At 42.6% G+C, this 23503-nt stretch overlaps 1 protein-coding gene and 1 pseudogene across 2 annotated transcripts in view; both read right to left on the bottom strand.

Moving 5' to 3' along the window:
- RHBDL2 (rhomboid like 2) overlaps window positions 1-23503 on the bottom strand; it is a 50965-nt gene that overhangs the window by 14738 nt on the left and 12724 nt on the right. The window contains exons 2-5 of one of the 2 annotated variants that reach the window (XM_065915997.1): window positions 13192-13457; window positions 10136-10284; window positions 8347-8459; window positions 5323-6221 (exon numbers count right to left, since the gene is read on the bottom strand). In XM_065915997.1, the coding sequence (XP_065772069.1) occupies window positions 6217-6221; window positions 8347-8459; window positions 10136-10284; window positions 13192-13437 (513 nt within the window). In that variant the 5' untranslated portion in view covers window positions 13438-13457 and the 3' untranslated portion in view covers window positions 5323-6216. Of the gene's footprint in view, window positions 1-5322; window positions 6222-8346; window positions 8460-10135; window positions 10285-13191; window positions 13458-23503 lie in introns of those variants that run through there. The other variant, XM_065915992.1, reaches the window with a different exon arrangement.
- LOC136164724 (NADH-cytochrome b5 reductase 3 pseudogene) lies at window positions 4191-5074 on the bottom strand (annotated as a pseudogene).

The following is a 23503-nucleotide window of genomic DNA, read 5'->3' as shown; positions in this document are numbered from 1 at the left end:
TACACGTATCAAAACGTCAGCAGTGGACTTCTGTGGTGGTACAGTGGATGAGAATTCACCTGCCAACGCAGAGGACATGGGTTCCTAGTCCAGGAAGACTCCACATGCTGCAGAGCAGCTAAGCCCACGGCCACAACTACTGAGTCTGAGCACCTGGAGCCTGTGCCCCCAAAAAGAGAAGTCACCCCAACGCACCAGAACGAAGACTCACAACTAGAGAAAGCCTGCGTCTCGCAGCAAAGACCCAGCACAACCAAAAATAAATAAATAAATTATTTTTAAAGGTCAGCAGTTATTATATGTTGATTATACCTCTCTAAGGGCTTCCCTGGTGGCTCAGTGCTGGAGATTTGCAGGAGACGCAGGTTCTATCCCTGGGTCAGGAAGATCCCCTAGAAAAGGAAATGGCAACCTGCTCCAGTATTCTTGCCTGAGAAATTCCATGCAAGAAGCTTGGCAGGCTGCAGTCCATGGAGTGGCAAAGAGACAGACATAACAGAGCAACTAAACAGCAACCAAAAAAACCTCACTGAACAGAAAAATGAAAAAGCAAAAAAAAAACCCCACAGATCCTAGGGGGGATGTTCTTGGAGATTCTGATTCAGTAGATCTGGGTGCGATCTGAATAATTTTAGTTGTAACAAGTTCCTCAGGTGATTCTGATGGTCAGTCAGATTGGGGGACCCAGGTCTGGAGTGCAGGCCAGTGGTCCTCAATTTTTATGAATCACCTGTGGACTTGTCCAAATGCAAATTCTGGTTAGTAGGTCTGGTGTGGGGCCCCAAAATTCTGCATGTTAACAAGATCTCAGTTGAGGCCAGTGCTGCTGATTCATTGATCACACTGCCGGGAGCAAGGATAGGGAAACTAGAATTATGTTGCATATGAAGGAATCCAGGAAAAAAGCAAAGCAATGGAAGAAATAGGTGAAAGGGGTCAAAAGGTAAAAATAAAGTATTACTGCTTCCCTCATTTAAAAACAAAAAGCAAAGCAAGAAAGACATTAGCAGGAAGAAACTTCATAGATGATAGATATGTTTACGGCATAGAATGTGGTGATGGTTTTATGGGTGTATACTTTTCTCCAGATTCGTCAAGTTGTATACATTAAATATATACAAAATTTTGTATGTCAGTTACACCTCAAAAGTGATTTTTTAATGTTTTATGTTATATAAACATGTCTAACATCTTCATATATATTCTTTCCCTGAAGCAAAAGGAGAGAATAAAGGCGGTGGGGCCAGATGGTGGAGGGTAATACAGAGCAATCTCAGACATTTCAGGGACTTTCTGGTCCAGTGGTTGAGAATCCATGTTCCAATGCAGGGGACCTGGGTTAGTTGCCCCATGACAACTAAAGCCCACCTGCCACAATGAAGACCCAGCCCAGCTCCCCTCCCCACCCCCCCAAAAAAAAATTCTTGGATGTTTCAACTTTCTATCAGCCACTGTAAATGTTTTAGGAAGGATGTGTTTGAGGAAGGTGACCAGCAGCAGTGTGAGAGAGAGACCGACACAGCAAAGAGATACCTGCCAAAAGGTATTGCAAAAATAGACAGGGGATGTGAACAGGTTATTCACGTTCTCTCTCTCTACGCTGAAACTGGGGCACAGCTGATTCCACAGGTTGAAACCCAGCTGTGGGGGAAGATGCTGGAGCCAGGAAAACGAGCGTGTGCAGGAACACGAGGAGGTGGAACAACAGCATCCACAAAGGCAGGAGGGAAGTAAGTTGGGCAGCTGCGTCACTAGACTGGCCAAGCCCATCTCTTTACTGCATTTTGCCATGGCTTCCCACTCTCCATCCCCACTGCTCTAGAAAGCAGGCCCAGTTGTGACTGGTAAAGTTTTGAGCACTGCCATGGGTCGGATTGGGTCCTCCCCCTCCCCAAAATATGTTTAAGTCCTAAACCCTAGCACCTCAGAATGTGACCTTATTTGGAAACAGGATTGTTACAGATGTGAGTGGTTAAGAGGAGGTCATATTGGCCTTGAAAACTATACAACCACCCTCTGCAATATAGGTATGCTGCTGCTGCTGCTAAGTCGCTTCAGTCGTGTCCGACTCTGTGTGACCCCATAGACGGCAGCCCACCAGGCTCCCCCGTCCCTGGGATTCTCCAGGCAAGAATACTGGAGTGGGTTGCCATTTCCTTCTCCAGTATAGGTATATTCACTTATAAATTACACGTATTGATATATGTACCACTACTTTAATGTTTTGTAAAATCACAAACATAGAATTTTTAAGGATGGGACATACTGGTAACATGATATTTTTAAATTATTTTTTCTTCATTAATGATACAAAAAGTTCTTATCAAGAAATAAAAAAAATTGGGGGAAACTGAAATGCATATTACTAAGTGAAACCAATCTGCAAAGGCTACATAGTGTATGATTCCAACTATATGACATTCTGGAAAAGGAAACAATGGAGACAGTAAAAGGATACCCTTTATAATACTGTATATAGATGGATACATGTCAGTGTACATTTGTCCAAAACCACAGAACGTACAACACCAAAGATGAACCCTAGTTTTAAAGGACTTTGGGAGATTATGATGCCATCAGTGTAAGTTCATCAGTTGTAACAAATGTACCATTCTGTTGATAACGGAGGAAGCTATGCAGGTGTTGGGGCAGGGAATGAATGGGAAACTTCAGTACTGTCCTCTCAGTTTTGCCATGAACCCAAAACTGCTCTAAAAATTAGTCTTAAAAAAAAAATCTTTCAATGAGCAGTGTTAATTAAATAAGGGCTTCCCAGGTGGCGTTAGAACCCTCTTGCCAATGCGGGAGACATGAGACACAGGTTCAATCCTTGGGTCGGGAAGATCCCCTGGAGGAGGGCTGGCAACCCACTCCAGTATTCTTGACTGAAGAATCCCCATGGACAGAGGAGCCTGGTGGGCTACAGTCCATAGGGTCACAAAGAGTGAAACACGACTGAGGCAGCTTAGCACGTATGCACATTATTAAATAAGCATTATTGTATTTTAAAACCCTGGTTAAATATCATGCCACAGAAATGCAAAGATTTTTTTTCAACTCAGCAGAGTTTTACTTTAATGTTATATTTGCTCATAAATGACTCTGAAAAAGCTGATATGCAAGAGACTTAACATGCTGTGGTCTAAAGCAACGTCAAGGCCACTGAGAACGTCCTTCAGGAAAGACTACTCTAAATCTCCCCCCCCCCCCCCCGGGGCAAGAGTGCCAGAAGGGGGTACTGGGACAGACAAATAAACACACATGGTCTTAGCTTTGCCACCAGGGCTGGTGGCCCAGGACCCCAAGACACCTGATCAGAGGTCGATTGCTTGGAACTTCCAAAGCCTCCCAAAGGTTTGGGTCTTTGAGGGAAAGGCTGAGGTTTTGGAAGGGCCCATGTGCCAGCTGGAAGGGCCCTCAGCCAGGTCCCTCCTCCCACTCCAGCCCCAGGGAGAGCCTCACTCCCTGCTGGCCAGGCCTGCCGGGCCCTGGGATGGGGGCAGGCTTTCACCCCAGCAGCCCCTGCCAAAGGGATATTTTGGTGTTCCCTGCCATGCAGTGTCAGATGCTGAGGCCTGGCAGTGGCCCTGAAGCAGAAATAAGCCAAATGCACATGAAAAATGGTGACTGCCCAAGACACTCTTAGTTATACCGGCACAGGGTTGTCATTCTTCCCAGGGGGTAGATTTGTGATTGCTGGGCCTTAGGAAGAGAGAGTGAAGGGCTGTTGAGGCTCCTTGCCAGGGTGGAACAGCAGGTGGGAGGAGGAGGCAAGGGTCCCGAGGCAGGGGGTAGGGGCTTGGCACCTGCAGCTGGGGGCTACCGGTGCCTTCATCTTTCTCTCCAGAGTGCGGGATGCTCTGGGGAGGGTGGGACACATGGGGCTGGCAGCCTCTACCCAGCAGTGTGTGTGTTGGGGGCGAGAGTGGGGCGGGGAAGGGCAAGGGCCCAAGCACTGTGGTGAGGCCCAAACAGGAGCCTGCCCTAAAGGTGGCCGAAGCGGCCCACCTGTAAGAGAGCCCTGCTCCCAAAGGCAAAGGGCCAGCCCTGTGACCTCCCAGGCATGGGCAAGCCAGGCTGAACCTAGCCACAGCAGGAGAGGCGAGGGAACGTGGTGGTAATGAACAGTGGCAGGACAAGTGGGTGCAGACAGGGCACAGTGAATGCAGGGTGGGCCCAGGGCCCATCCATCAGAAGGCAAAGTAGCACTCCTTGGGGTGGCCCACATGGTCCAGGCAGGTACATTGGCTCATGGGCAGGGGTCCACACATCTGCACCTGCAGCTCCTCCTCCAGGGATGGAAGGTGGATCACCTCCCCACTCATGAAGCCCTGGCTGTAATCCCAGGCTTCAGGGGCTCTGTCCACCGTGTACCAGAGCTTGAAGCGTGCAGAATGTTTGTTCCTCAGTTTCTCCAGCTCGGGCTGCTGCACGATGTCCTTGGTGTGGATGGCAAACAGCAGGTGACACATGGTGCAATCACTGGGGTCCTTCATGATGGCATGGATCACCTGCAGCATGAGGTGATGCCGGTCCCTCCAGCGATCATGCTCACAGACTTCAACATCTTGAAGACAGAGTTGGATTTCTTGTCCAGATAGATGGCAAACTTTGCTTTGCCCTGGTAGACCAGCAGCCCATTGGAGCCCCAGCACTCAAATGATGTCTCCAGTCTTCATGCTTTCCATGTACTGGGACATCTTTCCTTCAGAGGGAAACGTGGGATGGGTGTCTTTAAAGTAAACCTAGATGACCAGGTCCACAAAGCCCTGGTCGTCATCACTGGAAACGGGCGTGTAGGGCCAAAGGACCAGGTGCCTGTTGATTCGAGCAGAGAGGTAGATGTGCTAGCCGACGGGGAGGCCCCGGATGTGCTGGGGTGACGGCAGAGCAAAGCAGAGCCTCCGAGTGTCCTAGCTGATGACCTCCTTGATGAGCCACAGCGGGTACTTGCCATCCCAACTCTGGAGCCTGATGGCCGGAGCGGAGCGGTGGAACAGCTTCCCAAGGAGGCGCACGGGAGCCAGACTGAGGAGAGGATCGTGTGGCTCAGTGTGCCCAGCTGGGCCCCCATATTGGCATCACTCTGCATTCGCTCCACAGCTGCCGCCACCAAGCCCCGAAAAGATGTACTTTTAAGTTCAGTTATTTTCCATAGAAATTTTTTTCTTAATCACTTAAAATATGAAATTAGAAAAGTGATGTCCAGTTTCAACTGGAAGAACTGCATCTGTGTGTGTGTGTGTGTGTGTGTGTGTGTGTGTGTGTGTGTGCGCGCGCGCATGCGCGTGCACATGCACACACTCAGTCTTTTCAGTCACATCTGACTCTTTATGAGGCTATGGACTATAGCCCACCAGGCTCCTCAGTCCATGGGATTCTCCAGGCAAGAACACTGGATTGGGTTGCCATTTCCTTTCCCAGGGGATCTTCCCCACTTAGGGATGGAACCCACGTCTCCTGTGTCTCCTGCATTGCAGGCAGATTCTTTACCCTCTGAGCCACCAGGGAAGCCCCATCATTGTCTATGCTTATTCCAGTTATTCAAAAAATTTGTTGTAATATGACTATTAATTCCCACCTTCCCTAACATCAGTCAGTTGTTCTTGCAAACTAATCAGAAAGTGTTAACAATCAGTAAGTTTAAAATTTACTAAAACTCTCCACTGAGAAATTTTAAATCAGATGAGAAAAGTGTTTGCTGGCTTTTTTAAGTGTGAACTTAAAAGAGTTACTTCATCTTCTTCAGCAGCAAAACCACATAATGATGGAATGATTTCCAACAGCCAGTTTTCAAAATGCCCTTTTCAGAGCATGCGTGTTTTTAGAAAAGCAGTTACATTCTCACTTCTTAAGAGAAAAATACTATTATGTCTTCAAGAGGACATATTTTGTGTTTGTTTTTCAACATCTGTAAAGTAGCTTACTAGTGAAAGCCTTTTGTTATCACAGAAAAAACAGACACCCAACTGTTTTTAGAGGAAAAATACATCAACTTATCAGTAAATGAGCAAAAAATGAGAGGAATCCCTCTCGCTGATTTCAGGACTTAGAGCTACAGTGGTTCTGACTGTGTGGTTCTGGTAGAGAGATAGACACATTGATCAGTGAAACAAAAAGAAGAACCCAGAAATAGTTCCATGAAACTACAACCACCTGATTTTTGACAAGGTATAAAAGCAACTCAGTGAAGGAAGAATGGTCTTTTCCAGCAGTTTATTCTGAAATTCACAGACAAACAAAAAGAAAATCTGAACCTCATGCTTTATGCAAAAACTAACCAACTCAAATAAATCACATATTTTAATGTAAAGTGCAAAACATAACTTTAGAAGATAACATAGAGAACAAATTCAAGACTTAAGTCTCAATGAAGAGTTCTTAGACATGACACCAAAAGCATGACTCATAAAAGGAAAAAACTGATAAACTAGACCTCATCAAAACTAAAAACTTTTGCTCTGTGAACGACTCTGCTAAGACAATGAAAACATAAGCTATGGACTGAGAGAATATCTGTAAACCACATATTCTACAAAGGACTAGGTCTGGGATATGTAAAGAAGCCTCAAAATTCAACAGTTAAAAAAAATCTAATTAGATAGTGGGCAAAATTCATGAACAGATATTTCACTGAAGAGGATACATAAATGGCAAATAAGCACATGAAGAGATGTTTAACATCATTAGCCACTAGGGAAAATGCAAGGTAAGACCATGAGGAGATCACACACATGTGAGCACAGCTAAAATTAAAAATAGTGAGAGTGGACTTCCCTGGTGGTCCAGTGGTTAAGAATCCACCTGCCAACTTAGGGGACACAGGTTCGATCCCAGGTCCAGGGAGACTGCACATGCTGCGGGTAGCTAAGCCCATGTGCCACAGCTACGGAAGCCTGCGCGCCTAGAGCCCGTGCTCTACAAGAAAAGCCACCGCAATGAGAAGCCCGCACACCACAGCCAGAGGAGCCCCCACTCGCCACAACTAGAGAAAGTCTGAGTGCAGCAACAAAGACCCAGCTCAGCCAAAAATAAATAAATGTTTTAAAAAATAGTGACAACACCAAATGCTGGTGAGGATGTTTAAAACTGAATTGCTTACACAGTACTGGGAGGAAAGTGAAATGGAACAGCCATTCTGGAAAACATTTTGGCTGGTTCTTAAAGAAACTAAATATGCAACTACCATACAACTCAGCCAACTTGCTCTTGGGCATTTATCCTAGAGAAATGAAGAGTCAAGTTCACAAAACTATACTTTCGTTTTTAAAACCTGTACACAAATGCTTACTGGAACTTTATTTGTAATAACCAAAAACTGGAAACAATACAGATATCCTCCAGTGAGTGAATGATTAAACTAGTGGTGGTATTCCATCCGTACCATTGAATACTACCCAGCAATAAAAATGACTAAACTATTGATATATGCAACAACCTACATGACTCTCCAGAAACTTATGCTGAGTGAAGAAAGCTAATCCTAAATGGCTATACACTGTGTTATTCCATTTATATAAATTCCATTTATATTTTTTTTTTTCCATTTATATTCTTGAAGTGAGAAAATTATAGAAACAGAGAACAGATTAGTGGAGTTGCCAGGGGGATGGAAGAAAAAGGGGTATGACTATAAAAGTGAAACTGTGAGGAATCTTTGTGATGTTGGAAATATTTTGTACTTTGACTATATCAGTATGGACATCTGATTAGAATACTGTACTGTGGTTTTGTCAGCTGTTATCATTGGGGGTAACTAGTTAAAGGGTATATGAGACCTATAGGTATTTCTTTCTTAGAGTGTGAATTTATAATTATCTCAAAAAGTTTAATTTTTTAAAGTTTATAATAAATAAAGGGATAGATAGGAATTCTTTATATTTCCTGCCCACACCCTAATGAATTTTTGGCATACTCAATTTGAGAGATCATTGCATATGCTGCTAGTCCCAGGATGCTAGTTCCTAACTGTCTTTGGGTTCCTTTAGCTATTCTCAATGTTCTCTTGAACTTATCTTTCTTAAATGCAAATTTGATCACGTTATTTCCCAAAATCATTAGTCTTGAGACATAAGGACCTTCTGGCTTTATCCTTCATCCAGTATATACACCTGAACACCAAACTACACAGTTTCCAATTGTGCAGAACTCTGACTCTGAGGTACCTGAGAATGGGCATGAAGACCTCTCGATATGCTTATCTCTAGTTAACTAACTTCTAAACTTACCAGATGCCCTAGCATATATTAAGTTGCCACAAATCTTGATTTAAAAATTTATTACCTTTGCTTATTACCTCCTAAGAGTCCAAAGATGTTGATTCTGTGTTATATTCGGAACACTAACCTGCTATCACTCCTGCCAGGTACACCAGCCCCACTCGGAGGCCTTTGTGGACCATTTCCAAGGGGATACCCAGACTGAGCTGCATAATAAGATTCCCCAGGATGTGCTGAACTCTGCGGAGACAAACACCATTGTCAAACATTATGACTAGCACAGGCAGTTATTTCCTTGGGAGGTTAACAGGCATTGATATGTTGTTTCCAGTTAAGAACATGCTTAATGTGAATTCCATTTTCTAATTTTCTTAGGTGACTTTTTAAAGAGATAAAATCTTACATGGAGCTTCAATATGTGAAGCAGATAAAAGGACATTTTAGAAATATACATTTACTTTATTTTTGTTTTACAATAGTTACTGATAATGTCAAACAGAGAGCAGTGAGGAAGCTTCAAGGAATGGAATATAAGCTTGCAATTATGGGTTTAGCTGAAAGTTGCCATCACATGTCAGCCTCAGCACTTGATTTTGTTTTAGTTGCACAGTAATATTGAGAGAATACTAATTCATTCATATTGAGTTGAAATTTCAGTAGGTTTTTAAACATCTCTTGCAAGCTCAGGGTAGTCTTTAATAAAACAGAGGTGGTGGGACTTCCCTGGTGATCCAGTGGCTAAGATTGCCCTGACTTCAAATGCAGGAGGCCTGGATTTGATCCCTGGTCAGGGAACTAGATCCCACATGCCACAGCTAAGACCTGGCACAGCCAAAGAAATAAGTAAAACAGATATGGCAGGAGAAACCTCATTCCCATTCCCAGTTCTGTATTTAAAAGGTTTTAAGTTTACCAGAATGGGAAAAAAAAAAAAAATTGTTTACCTACTAACACTAGCTAAACTTGGTTTCTCTCACATAAATATACTATAATTTGGTATATAGCATTGTTGAGTAGAAATGCTTTTTATTATAGTTTATAAATGTGGGAAAATATTTTTAAATGAAATTGACATTATTTTGCTTGTCAAACCCCACAAGCATCTATGGAAACTCTCCGAATGTCATTTGGCAAATTTCCATATAACAGTAATCCTTAACTTAGTTGCTATGTAGCAAAATGCTTTAGTTTTTTTGAGGGGGCATGGTGAATCAGAATTCTGAGCGAGGTCATAAAAGGCTATTAGCATTTAAGAGACTGTAAGCAAAACTGAAAGGTAGGCACTGCATCACCTATTGCTTATATTATTCTAAATAATCTATTTTACACCCATCAAAATTTTGATGAATTACGTTTTTAACTTTGGCAGAGGTGGAGAGGAAGGCACTGGCAATTCACATTTTAAAGGGAACATTTAACACCACACAACTTGGGGGACACAATTCTAGTTTGATGATAATTTGGTCTCTTCTCATTTATTTTCCTACATAGATACCAGTAGTAGGCAGTTACAATACAATACAAAGTACACTGGACTTGGAGTTAGCACTAATGGGTTGAGATCTCACTCTATAAATGACTACATCCCGTAAGCCTCACATAAAACAGCAGAAGCAGTTCTTGCCTAGTCCAAGGGTTGCATCAAACAAGATTATGGATATAAAAGTACCTGATCAATAATATACCACCTATATAGCACAGGGAACTGTGCTCAATATTCTGTAAGTTTGAAAAAGAATAAATACATGTACATGTATAACTGAATCACTTTGTTGTACACGTGAAACTAACACATCATTGTTAATCAACTATAGTCCAATATAAAATAAAAAGTTAATAAAGTACCCAACAAATGTTCAGGGTTATGGTTACTTACAGTCACCTCTGACATCAGTGACTCAACTGTCATTCCTTACCCAGCATGAACCAGCATGTATGAGATAAATCTCCAGGCTTCCTCCCGCTTCTCAGGACGGTAGATAAAAGGACTCTCCAAGATGCCCGTGTCCAAGGTGATCCACTGTTTCTGAGGCTTCCATACAGCATAGTAAATAAATAGCGCCAGCTGACAGGGAGGGGCAGACACTAAAGTTAACCATACCTGCTGCAGAAAGCGGCCCCATTAAAGCCCACGGGCACGACCTCTGTTTGAAACAATTTGCTCTTAAGAGGGCCGCTCCACAGCATGTGCTCAGATGGCAGGAATTCAATTCCCTGCTGTATATCTGGACCATATAACTGTAGACATCTCCTACTTCTTCCAGCAATTAGGAGCAGCCCTAGACCAAACTTCAAAGAATCTTTCTTATACCCACTTTCCCCTCCTCCTTTGCCCTCCTCTTCCCACCTTCACCATTTGATCATTCATTTACAAGTTAATATGAAATTAGGTCACTGCTGCCTTCTGAAAAATAGAGGAGGGAAATGGAAAAATAGTAACTTGACAGTGGGAAAACCTGGCAAACATGGCCTTAACCAAGTGATGAAGGCTCATGTCACAGGGATGTCATGGGGATGTCCCCATTCCCTAATGTGATGTGATGAGAAGGGTTCTTCACTTATGTGGTCTTCCTCCCCCAAACTCATAACTCCAGTCTAACCATGAGAAAAAATATCAGACAAACCCAGACAGAGGGACATTGTATAGGATACCTGGCCAGTACTCCTCGAGACTATCAAAACCATGGAAAGCAAAGACTGAGAGAGGGTCAGAGATCTGAGTAGATGGGAGATGTGACAACTAAACATGGTGTGATACCCTGGGTTCGAAAGTACAAAAGGGACAGAAAGAGGTTACCGATGGAAAAACTGGTAAAATTCAAATTAAGCCTGGAGTTTAGTTAATATATCAATAGGAGTTTCCTAGTTTTGACAAATGTAAAACTATGAAAATGTAAGATATTCACATTGGGAGAAATTGGGTAAGGGGCATAAGGAACTCTCTTACTAGTTCTATAACTTTTCTATAAAGCTAAAATTACTCCAAAATAAGAAATCTGCTTAAAAAAATTTTTGGCGGCACCACTCAGTCAGCAAGATCTTAGTTTCTTGACCAGGGATTGAACCCAGGCCCCTGCAGTAAAAGCATCGAATTCTAACTCTGAACTGCCAGGGAATTCCCCCTTTTCTTTTTTTAATGTATGGTCTATCACCTCCAGCAAAATATTGAGTAGAAATGGTGATAATGGGCATTCTTGTCTTATTTCTGATTCTAAAGGAAAAGATGACTTTAACATTTCACTGTTTGTAGTATTAAGCCCCTAAGATGATCCTCAAGGGTCCTCACCACTTAAATTCACATCCTTGAACAGTTTCCTCCTTCAGTGAATCAGGGCTGGTTTCTGTGTCTGCTCCAACCAAAACAGCATTGACAAAAGCTTCTTTCAGGAACACCACATTTTGGCCTTATCTTTATATAAGCCATAAGAGGCCAGGTCCCTGTGATAGTTAAATTTTTATGTCAAGGTAACTAAACCACAGTATTTGGTCAAATATCATCCTACATGTTTCTGTGACTTTGAAGAAAGCAGACTACGCTCCGTAATGTGGGTGAGCTCGTATCAGTTGAAGGCTTAAGAGAACAAACATTCCCTGAGCAAGAAGGAATTGTGCCAACAAGTGGCCTTTGGACTTCAGCTTACCCCCAGGTTGCTAGTCTGCTGGCCCACCCTGTAGATAGTAAATTTGCCAAGCCTCCACAATTACATGAGGCAATTCCTTAAAACAAATCAATCTCTCTCTCTCTCTCCACATATGTATATAGATAGATGACAGATAGTGTGTGTGTGTTTGTATATCCTATTGATGCTGCTGCTTTAAAGAACCCTGACTAATACAGTCCTTGATAAAAATAAGTTGAGGCATCAGTGGGAACTAAGAGAATAACATTAGGAGCTTCCTAATACTCTTAAGTCGGGGCTTCCCTGGTGGCTCAGAGGGTAAAATAATCCACCTGCAATGCAGGAGACCTGAGTTCAATCTCTGGATCCAGAAGATCCCCTAGAGAAGGGAATGGCAACCCACTCCAGTGTTCTTGCCTGGAGAATTCCATGGAGAGAGGAGCCTGGAGGGCTACAGTCCACGGGATCACAAAGAGTCAGACACGACTGAGTGACTCAGACACACACACACACACACACACACACACACACACACACACACACACACACACACTGCTCCTAAGTCACATCCCACAGGCAGCCGCCACACACACACACACACACACACACACACACACACACACACACACACACACACACACACACACACACACACACACACACACACACACACACACACACACACACACACTGCTCCTAAGTCACATCCCACAGGCAGCCGCCATCTGTCAGTTCCTTTATGAGGCATCATGGTGTGGGAGAAAAAGATGGGTGAGATAAGGCTCAGGAGAAGCCCAGTCCTGGTCAAATAACTAAGTATGTGGCCTTGGGCAAGTCACCCCACTCTTTTCTGGAAAACAAAACAGCTGACTGGACCCAGAGTCTGATACTCACTGCATGCTGCCCAGAGCCGACATCATTAGAAGATCCCAGTCCCATTTTTTCCTACTGAAATCTGGAGGCAACCTATAGCTCTTTTAAACATACAGCTCCTGATAGACCTTACCAATCAAAGTTGGTTCATGAGATCAAACCAATTGGAAACCCAGAGATTATTTGATCTCTAAAGCCCCCACCAACTAAAATGAAATGAAGCCACTGCGATTGTGGTCACTGCTGGGCAGAGGAGTTGTTTGAAAAATAACACTTGCCTGACGGTGCCTGGGAAGGCAGGAGGAACCTGGGAACGGACCTCTGAGGAGGATGAAGTCAGGTTCAGTGTGTGCTGTACTTGCCACCCCCAAGCTCTCTTCATGTTTCCCGGTCTTTCCTCTAGAGCTGATCTAAAGCCCCAGTGTATCTGCAGCCCCCCCGGAGTCCCCGCGCTGGTGCACACCAGCCGGCACGTTTACCTCGGCGATGCTGATGGAGATGATGAACACGGGGGGCGGGAGGCAGTTGGCTCTTTCCAGGTATGTTCTTCGCACCGGTTCAGGAAGCATCCATTTTGAGACAATCCTGTGGACCTTTCTAGGCTTGAAGGGGTCTTTGTCTGCCCCGCCCTCTCTCATTTTCTCCTCTTCCAGCTCTTCCTTCATCTCTCTATCCATATTCAGATTCACATCCTCCTCGATCTCCAAATCGTGAGCAGCAGCCATTGTCCTGGGTCCTCCTCCACCTGAAAGGAACAAGATGACCCTATAGTCTTCGGGCGTAGCTCTGTCCTGGGCGCTCTGGCACAACCATTGGTTTCCAGTGCCTTCCCCGTGAGTCAGTAGAAGGTGGCTGAAGATCTGTTGCCCAAATACTCGTAATATCCAAACCCTCACCATCTGGGTATAATTGTGAGAAAGTAGTTAGTTCTTCCCAGCTGAGGAAGAGGACTCCCCAGAAATCACTTATGGAATTACCTGCTGTCAGCACCCAGAGGGCGGACTGGAGCTCTGGGATGGCAGCTCTACCCCATCCACCCTTCCCTCCCCTCTGCCACTGACTCCCAAGGCAGTCATTAGTGTAAGAGAACTTTGCCACAAGGCGATGCATCTCAGAGTCTAAGCCACGCACATGCGTAACCGAATTCAGTGTTGACTAGCTTCAGTAAATAGTCTCCTCTCAGCTCTTAGTTTCATCTTGCTTCTACTCCCGAGCCAAACTCCGGTCTCTGGTTTCTGATTCCGAATCAAAAATTATTTAATGAGCATCGACTATGTATCAGGTACTATGCTGAGAGGTACTAAGTATCAGGCACCCATTTTAGTTTTAAAAATTACCCCCCCCCCAAAAAAAAGATTTAAAGCCACATCTTCTCTTTCTAAATTATCAGTGTCCTTTCTAACATGCCACCGCTGCAGTTGTGGCACATGGGTTAAGTGGGCCGTTGCTCCCTGGTCCTCCAGGGGCAGCGCTGCAACTCTCGCTAAAACACATCTTCCCAACAACTCTTTGACATCTGGCACTCTTGGCTGAGTTCCTACTAATTTCTACACCCAGTATCCCCTTGAACTCAATCCTCAATATCCAAACAGTCAAGCATTTATGCAACAGATATCTGTTGAACACCTACTATGTATCAGGCGACCATTCCTATGCCAAAGTGTTTACAATGTCATGGAGGAGGCTGAGGTCAAGAAAATCACACAAATAATTGTGTGATTACAGCTGTGCTAAGAGACTCCAAGCAGATGCAGAAGTTACTGAGGCAGCGTGTCTGCAACAGCGAGGCCTGGACCACATACACCCTCCTCTCCGGGTGTCATGGTGCTATCTGTAACCGTCTTTCTCCTTTTGGTTTAATTAGTTCTGTTATATTTTACTCCTGGTTGAACTATTTAATCAAGTATTTTCATAGTCAAAAAATGGATTCTCCAGGCAAGAGTACTAGAGTGGGTTGCCGTGGCCTCCTCTGGGGGATCTTCCCAACCCAGGGATCGAACTCGGGTCTCCTGCATTGCAGGCAGATTCTTTACCACTGAGCCACCAGGGGAGCCCCTGGCAAGGATGGGGAGGCTCAAATACATTAAAGGAAAAAAATAATGTTGCCAGACACTACATAGAGTACAATCCATTTTTTTAAAAAAGTAATGTATTGATACACAGGGAAAAAGTCTGGAGAATTAACCATGATGATATTTGCATGATGGGATTTCACTAGATTTTTGCCCTTTATGTAGGAGTGGTCCACATTATGTGTATGCTGAAGCTTAAACAATATGGGGGAGGGGTGTTCTTTGGAAAAAATAACAAAATTAAAATTATAAAATAGAAAAACTATAAAAGTACTTAGAGTGCTTTAGAAGAAGCCTGTGTAAGTAGAAATCTGAAGCTTAAGCTTTGTTAGTATCACAGATAACCCAGCCAAAACAATCTTAAAAAAGAACAACAAAACAGGAGGTACCGCATTCTCTGATTTCAAACTATAATGTAAAAAACTACAGTAATCAAAACAGTATGGTACTGTCACAAAAACAGATACAGAGTAAAGGAATTGAATAGAGGCCAGAAATGAACTCTCACACCTATATGGGCAATTAACCTATGACAAAGGAAGCAAGAATATACAATGGGGGAACAATAGCATCACACCACATACAAAAATAAACTCAAAATGGATTAAAGACTAAAATATAAGACCTGAAACCATAAAACTTCTAGAAGAAAACACAGGCAGTCCGCTCCTTGACATCAGTCTTAGCAATATTTTTTCTGGATATGTCTCCTCAGGAAAGGGAAACAAAAGCAAAAATAAACAAATGGGACTATATCATGCTAAGAAGCTTTTGCACAGCAAAGAAAATTACCAACAAAAGGAAAAGGCTGCCTGCTGAATGGGAGGAGATATTTGCAAATGATAGATCTGACAAGGAGTTAATATCCAAAATATACAAAGAACTCATAATACAACCCAACATAAAAAGCAAACAAACAACCCAATGGAAAAATGGACAGAGGACCTGAATAGATATTTTTCCTATAAAGAAGACATACAGATGGCCAATAGACACATGAAAAGATGCAAATCACTAATCATCAGGGAAACATAATCAAAACCACAACGAGGGGAACTTCCTGCATCTCAGCGGTTAGGACTCCACATTTTTCACTACTGTGGCCCAGGTTCAATCCCTGGTCAGGAAAATAGACCCAACAAGTCATGCAGTGCAGACAAAAATAAACAAACAAAAATCAAAACACAATGAGAATCACTTCACACCTGACAGAGTGGCAGTTATCAAGAAAGACAACATAACAAGTGTTGGCCAGGATGCTGAGAAAAGAGAGCCTTCATGCACTGTTGGTAGAAATGTACGTTGGTACAGCCACTGTGGAAAATAGTACATGGTGGTGGTTTAGTGGCTAAGTTGTATCCAACACTTGAGACCCTGTGGACTATAGCCTGCCAGGCTCCTTGTCCACAGAATTTCCCAGGCAAGAATACTGGAGTAGGTTGCCAGTAGGGATCTTCCTGACCCAGGGATCAAATCAGAGTCTCCTGCATTGCAAGTGGTTTCTTTACCAATTGAACCACGAGGGAAATCCATGGAAAACAGTATATGAATTCCGCAAAGAAAAGTAGAATTACCATTAGATCCAGAAATTCCATCTCTAGGCATTTATCCAAAGAAAATGAAAAGGTACCTCTATGTTAAATGCTAAATTATTTATAGTAGCTAAGATATGGAAGCAATCCAAGTGCCCATTAACAGATGAATGGATAAAGAATATGTGGTATGCACATACATGCACACACACAGAGAGGAATATTTCTCAGCCATGAAAAAGAATAAAATCTTGCTATGCAACAACACGGATGGACTGAAAGGGCATTATGCTAAGAGAAATGAGTCAGGCAGGGAAAAATACTGTATGATTTCATCTATATGGGTAATCTATAAAACACGTGAACAAACACAACCAAACAGAAATAGAGTCATAGAGACAGAGGACAAACAGGTTTTTGCCAGAGAGGAGGAGGTTGGGAGGAGGTAAGAAAAAGATGGGAGATAAAGAGGTACATTTTAGTTACAAAATAAGTGTCACAGGAATAAAATGTAGTGTGGGGAATACAGTCAATAATTGTGTAATAGCTATGTATGGTGACAGATGAAAACTAGACTTTTCATGGTGATCATATTGAAAAGTATAGAAATAACAAATCACTATGCTGTATACCAGGAATAACAGTGTTGTGGGTCAAGTATTTCAAAAACAAATAAAGTCATAGAAAAAAAGATCAGCCACATCAGATATATGTGACTACCAAAGGTGGGGGTGGGAAGGGGAATTAGATGAAGGTAGTCCAAAGGTACAAATTCCTGCTGCTGCTGCTGCTCACTCAGTTGTGTCCGACTCTTTGCGATCTCATTGCCTGTAGCCTGCCAGGCTCCTCTATCCATGAAATTCTCCCAGAAAGAATACTGGAGTGGGGTGTCATTTACTCTTCCAGGGGGATCTTCCCAGCCCAGGGATCGAACCCACATCTCTTACCTCTCCTGTAGTTATAAGATACATACGTACTGGGGATGTAACACTACAACATCATAAAGATAATTAACACTGCTGTACCTTACAAATGAAAGTTGTTAGGAGAATAAATCCCACTAGTTCTCGTCATGAAGAAAAAAATTTTTTTTCTATTTCTTTAATGTTGTGCCTATATGAAATGATGAATGCTCACTAAATGTACTGTGGTAATCATTTCATGATATATGTAAGTTGTACAACAATCATTATGTTGTACACCTTAAACTTAAAAAATATATATATATAATAAAAACAGAGCCATCTGTATGAGACCTTTGCTGGACCCTAAAGTCTCAAGCACTGTACTATTTCTTCCCTTCCCTTGTGGGTCAATGTCTGAAAGATGAGTTTGTACCCACTAAACACCTTGTCATCTGCAACCCCGATGGAAACGGCTCTGCTGAGTTATGCCCTTTAAACAAATCAACTTCTGTTGTAACGTGAATTCTAACAAAGTGTGCAGAGGAGCCCAGTCTCTTCAAAGCACATCGTCATGCAAATCTCACGTACACCTTTGAACAATCTGGGAAGAAAAGGCAAGCAATATTCCCAATTCTCACCTTCCACTTTCCTAACTGAGCTTCCTGTTGAAAACCCTTCATCCCTGCCTTTCATCCCAACCACATTCCATTGGCTAACTTTTTCCCACTACCCAGACACAGGCATCCCCTCTGCGCGCTTCAGTGACACTCTCCTCCTGCACCTGGCCTTCTCTAACTTGGTGGGAAAAGGCAGTGTCAAGGTCGCTAAAGGGCAGGTACACAGGCTGGACAGATCTGAGGAATGGCCATGTCTTATTTTTATATGCCACCCCAGTAAGTAGCCCTGGATCTGGGACTGTGAGCCATAGAATGGGGGCTTCGCGGGGTGGGAGGCAGGGCGAATGGAGAAGTGTATGTTTAATGGGTACAGAGTTTCGGTTTGGGAAGATGAAAAAGTTCTGGAGATGGATGAAGGTGATGGTTGTACAATGTGAATGCTGTGAATTAATTATACACTTAAAAACAGTTAAAATAGTAAATTTTATGTTATGTGTATTTTACCACACACACAAACTAAATAATAATATTAAATTTTCAAGGTGACTGGATAGAATATACTGTCATCAGCATGTGCTTAATCAACAGTACCCAATGTTACTGACCTTTTCAGCTTAGTCCAATGTAGCTAAACTTCCTCTCATGCACATGCTCAGATGCTCAGTCATGTCTGGCTCTTTACGACCCCATGGAGTAAAGCCCAGCAGGCTCCTCTGTCCATGGGATTCTCTCAACAAGAATACTGAAGTAAGGTGCCATTTCCTTCTCCAGGGGATCTTCTGACCCAGGGATCAAACCCACGTCTCTTATGTCTCCTCCACCGGAGGTGGTACATCTTCCCAAGTGATACCATAGCACCACCTGGGAAACCCTCTAAGTTTTTTCACTGGAATTTTCTTTTTTGGGGGGTGGGGGGGCCACATCGAGCAGCATGTGGGATCTTAGCTCCCTAACCAGGGGTCGAACCCAGGCCCCTTGCAGTGGAATCACAAAGTTCTAACCACTGGACTGCCAGAGAAGTCCCTAATATTAACCATTTTAAAGTATACAATTCAGTAGCATTAAATATACTTATAGTGTTGTGCAACCATCACCACTATCTATTTCCAAAATTTTTTCATCACCCCAGAAAAAACCCTCATACTCAGTAAGAAGTCCCTTCCCTATTGCTCCATCCCTCCAGCCTCTGGCAACCATCAATATGCTTTTTGTCTCTATGGATTTACCTATTCTAGATATTTCATATAAATGGAATTATAAAATATGTGGTCTTTTGAGCCTGGCTTCTCTCACTTAAAGTCAAGGTTCATCCATGTTGTAGCATGTGTCAGTACATCATTCCTTATTATGACTGAATCATATTGCATTGTATAGATAAATAAATAAAACCACATTGTTCATCCACTCATGTGTTTAAGGGCATTTGGATTTTTTCCACCTTTTGGCCACTGTGAATAGAGCTGCTATGAACATCCCAATACAAGTTTTTATTTAAATACATGTTTTCAATTGTTTCAGGTATATACCTAAGAGTGGAATTGCTGGGTCATATAGTAATTCTATGTTTAATTTTTCAGGAAATCTTCATGTCCCATTTTAAAGTGGTTAAAAATAAATAAATAAATAAAATTATAAAAAAATTTTTTTAAATTAAAAAAAATAAAGTGGTTAAGACTCTGCACTTCCCCTGCAGGGTACATAAGTTCGATCCCTGGTTGGGAAACTAAGATCCCGCAAGCCAAGTAATGAAGTGGGGGAAAAAAAAATTAAAGTGGGGATAAGGATAGCACTTACTTCATGGCATTTTTAATTTTTTTATTGCAGTATAGTTGATTTACAGTGTCGTGCCGATCTCTGCTGTACAGCTAAGTGACTCAGTTATACACGTGCAGACAATCTTTTATTTGTATTATTTTTTATTATGGCTTATCACAGGATACTGATTACAGCTTCCTGTGCTATACAGTAGGCCCTTGCTTATCCATTCTAAATGTAATAGTTTGCATCTAGCAACCCCACCTCATAGCATTTTGGGGAAGATTATTTGAGATAACACATATAAAGCCTTAGAACAGTTTCTGGCACTTAGTAAACACACCTTAATTATTAGTCTTATCAGCTATGGATGGATGAGTGGGTATGTGGATATGCAGATAGATGGCTAGAAGGAAGGGTGGGACTGGGTCTGGGGTCTATTTTCACACTGCAAGTTATTAGGAATTAGGTCACATTTAATTTTTTTTTTTCAAATACATTCCATTAGGCAAGGTTGTACATTATAATAGATTATAGTTAATAAATTTAAGGAAGTCCCCTTTTATTACTATTTTCCCAGTAAGTTTACTGAAAATAAAGGCTTCTTCCCTCATACTCACCCAGTCTCTGAGGGTCAGACTCTAAGTGTATAGAGATAACTATTGGGTTGGCCAAAAATTCCATTCAGGCTTTTTGCAACATTTTGTGGAAAACCTGGATGAACTTTTTGGCCAATCCATTATTTTATTAATTTTCCTTGAATATTGATGATTATTTCTAGTTTGTCTCATGTCTCATAAATGGCGAAACAGAATATGGATTTAAGATCAGCAGCTCTTAAATGCAAATACTAAGGCACTTTTAAAAGAAGTTCAGGGACTCCTCCCCGGTGGTTCACTGGCTAAGACGCCACACTCTCAATGCAGGGGGCCTGGGTTCAGTCCCTGGTCAGGGAACTAGATCCCACATGCCACAGCTGAGATTCAATGCAGCAAAGTAAATAAATAAATATTTTTTAAAAAAAATAAGTTCAAGTAGGAGTGATTAACATTGTGTTAATAAGCCCTAGTCATACATGATCATTTCATGAGGAAATAAAATTCCACATTGTTAATAACACAACTTTACATCTATAAAAGGGCTTCTCTGGCGACTCAAGACAGTAAAGAATCTGCCTGCAATCTGGGAGACCCACGTTAAATCCCTGGGTTGTGAAGATCCCCTGCAAAAGGGAATGACAACCCACTCCAGTATTCTTGCCTGGCGTATCTCATGGACAGAGGAGCCTGGCGGGCTACAGTCCATGGGATCACAAAGAGACACAACTGAGTGACTAACACATGCCCCTACAAAAGGAGCTAGAAAAACAAACTCCCCAATCTCCCGCCCAATTTTTCTCTTTTTTCCAGACTTCAAAATTTCCAGAAATGTTATGACCTCAAGGCCATCATTTTAGTTACTTTAGTGAAATATATTTCCTGTGTTGCAAAAGTATCTGACACATTCAGTTTAGCTGAGCTCACTCTGTGTCTGCTTTCTTCCTTGGTATGTGTTTATTAGTCACTCGGTCGTGTTCAGCTCTTAGCGACCCCATGGACTGTAGCCCACCAGGCTCCTCTGTCCATGGGATTCTCCAGGCAAGAATACTGGAGTGGGTTGCCACTCCCTTCTCCAGGGGATCTTCCCAACCCAGGGATCGAACCCGGGTCTCCTGCATGGCAGGCAGATTCTTTATTGTCTGAGCCACCAGGGAAGACCTTCTTCCTTGGTCCATGCAGTAAAGGGATCTGAAATCTAGGTCTACCTACTGTAGTAGATTCTAGAAATAGATGAACATGTTGGTAGAGATGGTGGCATTTTGTTTTGATCTCTCTTCTCAAACACTATCACACTCTGACTTCCGTACCTGCCTGTGCGCCTGCTGCATGAATGTTGAGGCCTCCCTCTGGTTCATCTCCACGGGTGCTGCTTCTCATCCGACATTCCCTGTCCCTCCCCCTCCTGTTTACCTTCTGCTCCCACAGCTGAATTTCTGAACACAGTTCACCACCACGGAAATACTACTGACCAGATCGGCAACAATGAAAAACACTGATCCATACTTACGAGGCTATGTGGAATTGGGTGCCGTTTAAGAGGTGTAATTGATACAGCCTTTCACAAGGCAACTGGGCGGTTTCTATAAAATATGAAATTCATATACCTTTCAACAGACTTATTCTACTTCTAGAAATGTATTTGAGCAAGTACTCAAGGCTATCGTCCAAAAATGTTCAGAGCAGAACCATTTAGAGTAGTGAAAAATTACAAAGAACCTTAAAGTGGTTTAATCAGGTTGCTGTATTTTCTGATAGTTCTACTTCCTAATACTGTGCTGAAATTTGCTCACCAGCACTTCCTGGGTCAAAGGTTCCCCTCCCTAGGGCCTCACAAAGCAAGTCTAAGCTAGGATCATGTCATTAATCATGAGGGTGTAGCCTATATACGCCATGGGTTCTATAAATCAAAGTTGGGATAGATTATCTGAATTTTCCGGATTACCAGAATTTCTGGAGGGTCGGTCCATAGCACAAGATCTCAAAACAAGTCAGCAATGATTACAACACATTATAAGTCTCAGAAATATAAAAACATCTACAGCTATCCAATTATTTACTTCGTCACTCTCATCAGTGTTACTCAGGGAGTGAATTGTTTACTACATTGACTGCTTCCTTATTCATTAAGCAAAGATCATGCAGGTTTCTTAAGCTTTCTTGAATGTAAACTTGATAATATGCCTCAGCTCCTACCTTTTATCTGCAGCAAGTGACTGTCAACTCTTTGTTGAAATCACACACACACGAACACACGCACACACATTCAGATCAAAACTGGGTGGAACTGCTGTGAAATGTTCTCATCCTACACTTAGAGAACAACTGGGGTAGATTATTAAAAAGAATACTGGAAAAGTAGAAAACACTCAGAACCTTCTGGTTAAAAATGGAGATGTTCCCCTGCACGCAAGAATTGAAGACCTTCCCTTCAAGTTAGCAATTATTCTCAAAAAGAGGGAAAATGGAAAGAACTTTTCTACTTCCTGACCCTACCTGGTATAACCATTGCTCTTGTTATGAATCATGGAGCCAGTGTGCTGGCCAACGATTGGAAAGGGGAGGCTGTGCTCATTTACCCAGAATAGGTGATCTGCCTTTAAAAAATATATATCTGTAGAAAAAGAGATTACTCTAGACATTGGCAAGGGATTTTTCTGAAGACTGCTTGTGAAGTGAAAGTCGCTCAGTCATGTCCGACTCTTTGTGACCCCATGGACAATACAGTTCATGGAATTCTCCAGACCAGAATACTAGAGTGGGTATTCTTTCCCCTCTGCAGGTGATCGAACCCAGGTCTCCCACATTGCAGGCGGATTCTTTACTGGCTGAGCCACAAGGGAAGCCCAAGATTACTGGAATGGGTAGCCTATCCCTTGTCCAGTGGATCTTCCTAACCCAGGAATCGAACTGGGGTCTCCTGCATTGCACGTGGATTCTTTACCAACCGAGCTATCAGGGAAGCCCAAAGACCTCTTAGGTGCCCTTATTCACTATTGAGAATACTGATAGGGACAGAGTAAAGAGACAAAGTTGGTAATTAAATAGTTAATCCCACTAGGGGACTATAAATCAAGAAAAAAGTATGGGAGACCCTTGTAAGTTAATGATCGCTCAAGAAAGCAGGTTTGCTTAACCACAGAACCAAGCAGGGCTGCTTAGCAACAAAAGCACACAACAAAAGCATGAGACATGCCCCCTGACAGTAAACCATGGTGGCATGAGACCTGCATCTTGCCCAGTGAGCCCAGTAAGTTAATGACCCCTAGGACATGCTCTCTTCACACATAAAAAACAATAATTTATGGAAAGGT

This window comes from Muntiacus reevesi, chromosome 1, assembly GCF_963930625.1.
Source record: "Muntiacus reevesi chromosome 1, mMunRee1.1, whole genome shotgun sequence".
Classification (NCBI taxonomy): domain Eukaryota; kingdom Metazoa; phylum Chordata; class Mammalia; order Artiodactyla; family Cervidae; genus Muntiacus; species Muntiacus reevesi.
The sequence above is the reverse complement of the archived record's forward strand: the minus strand, read 5'-3'. Positions and strand labels throughout refer to the sequence as shown.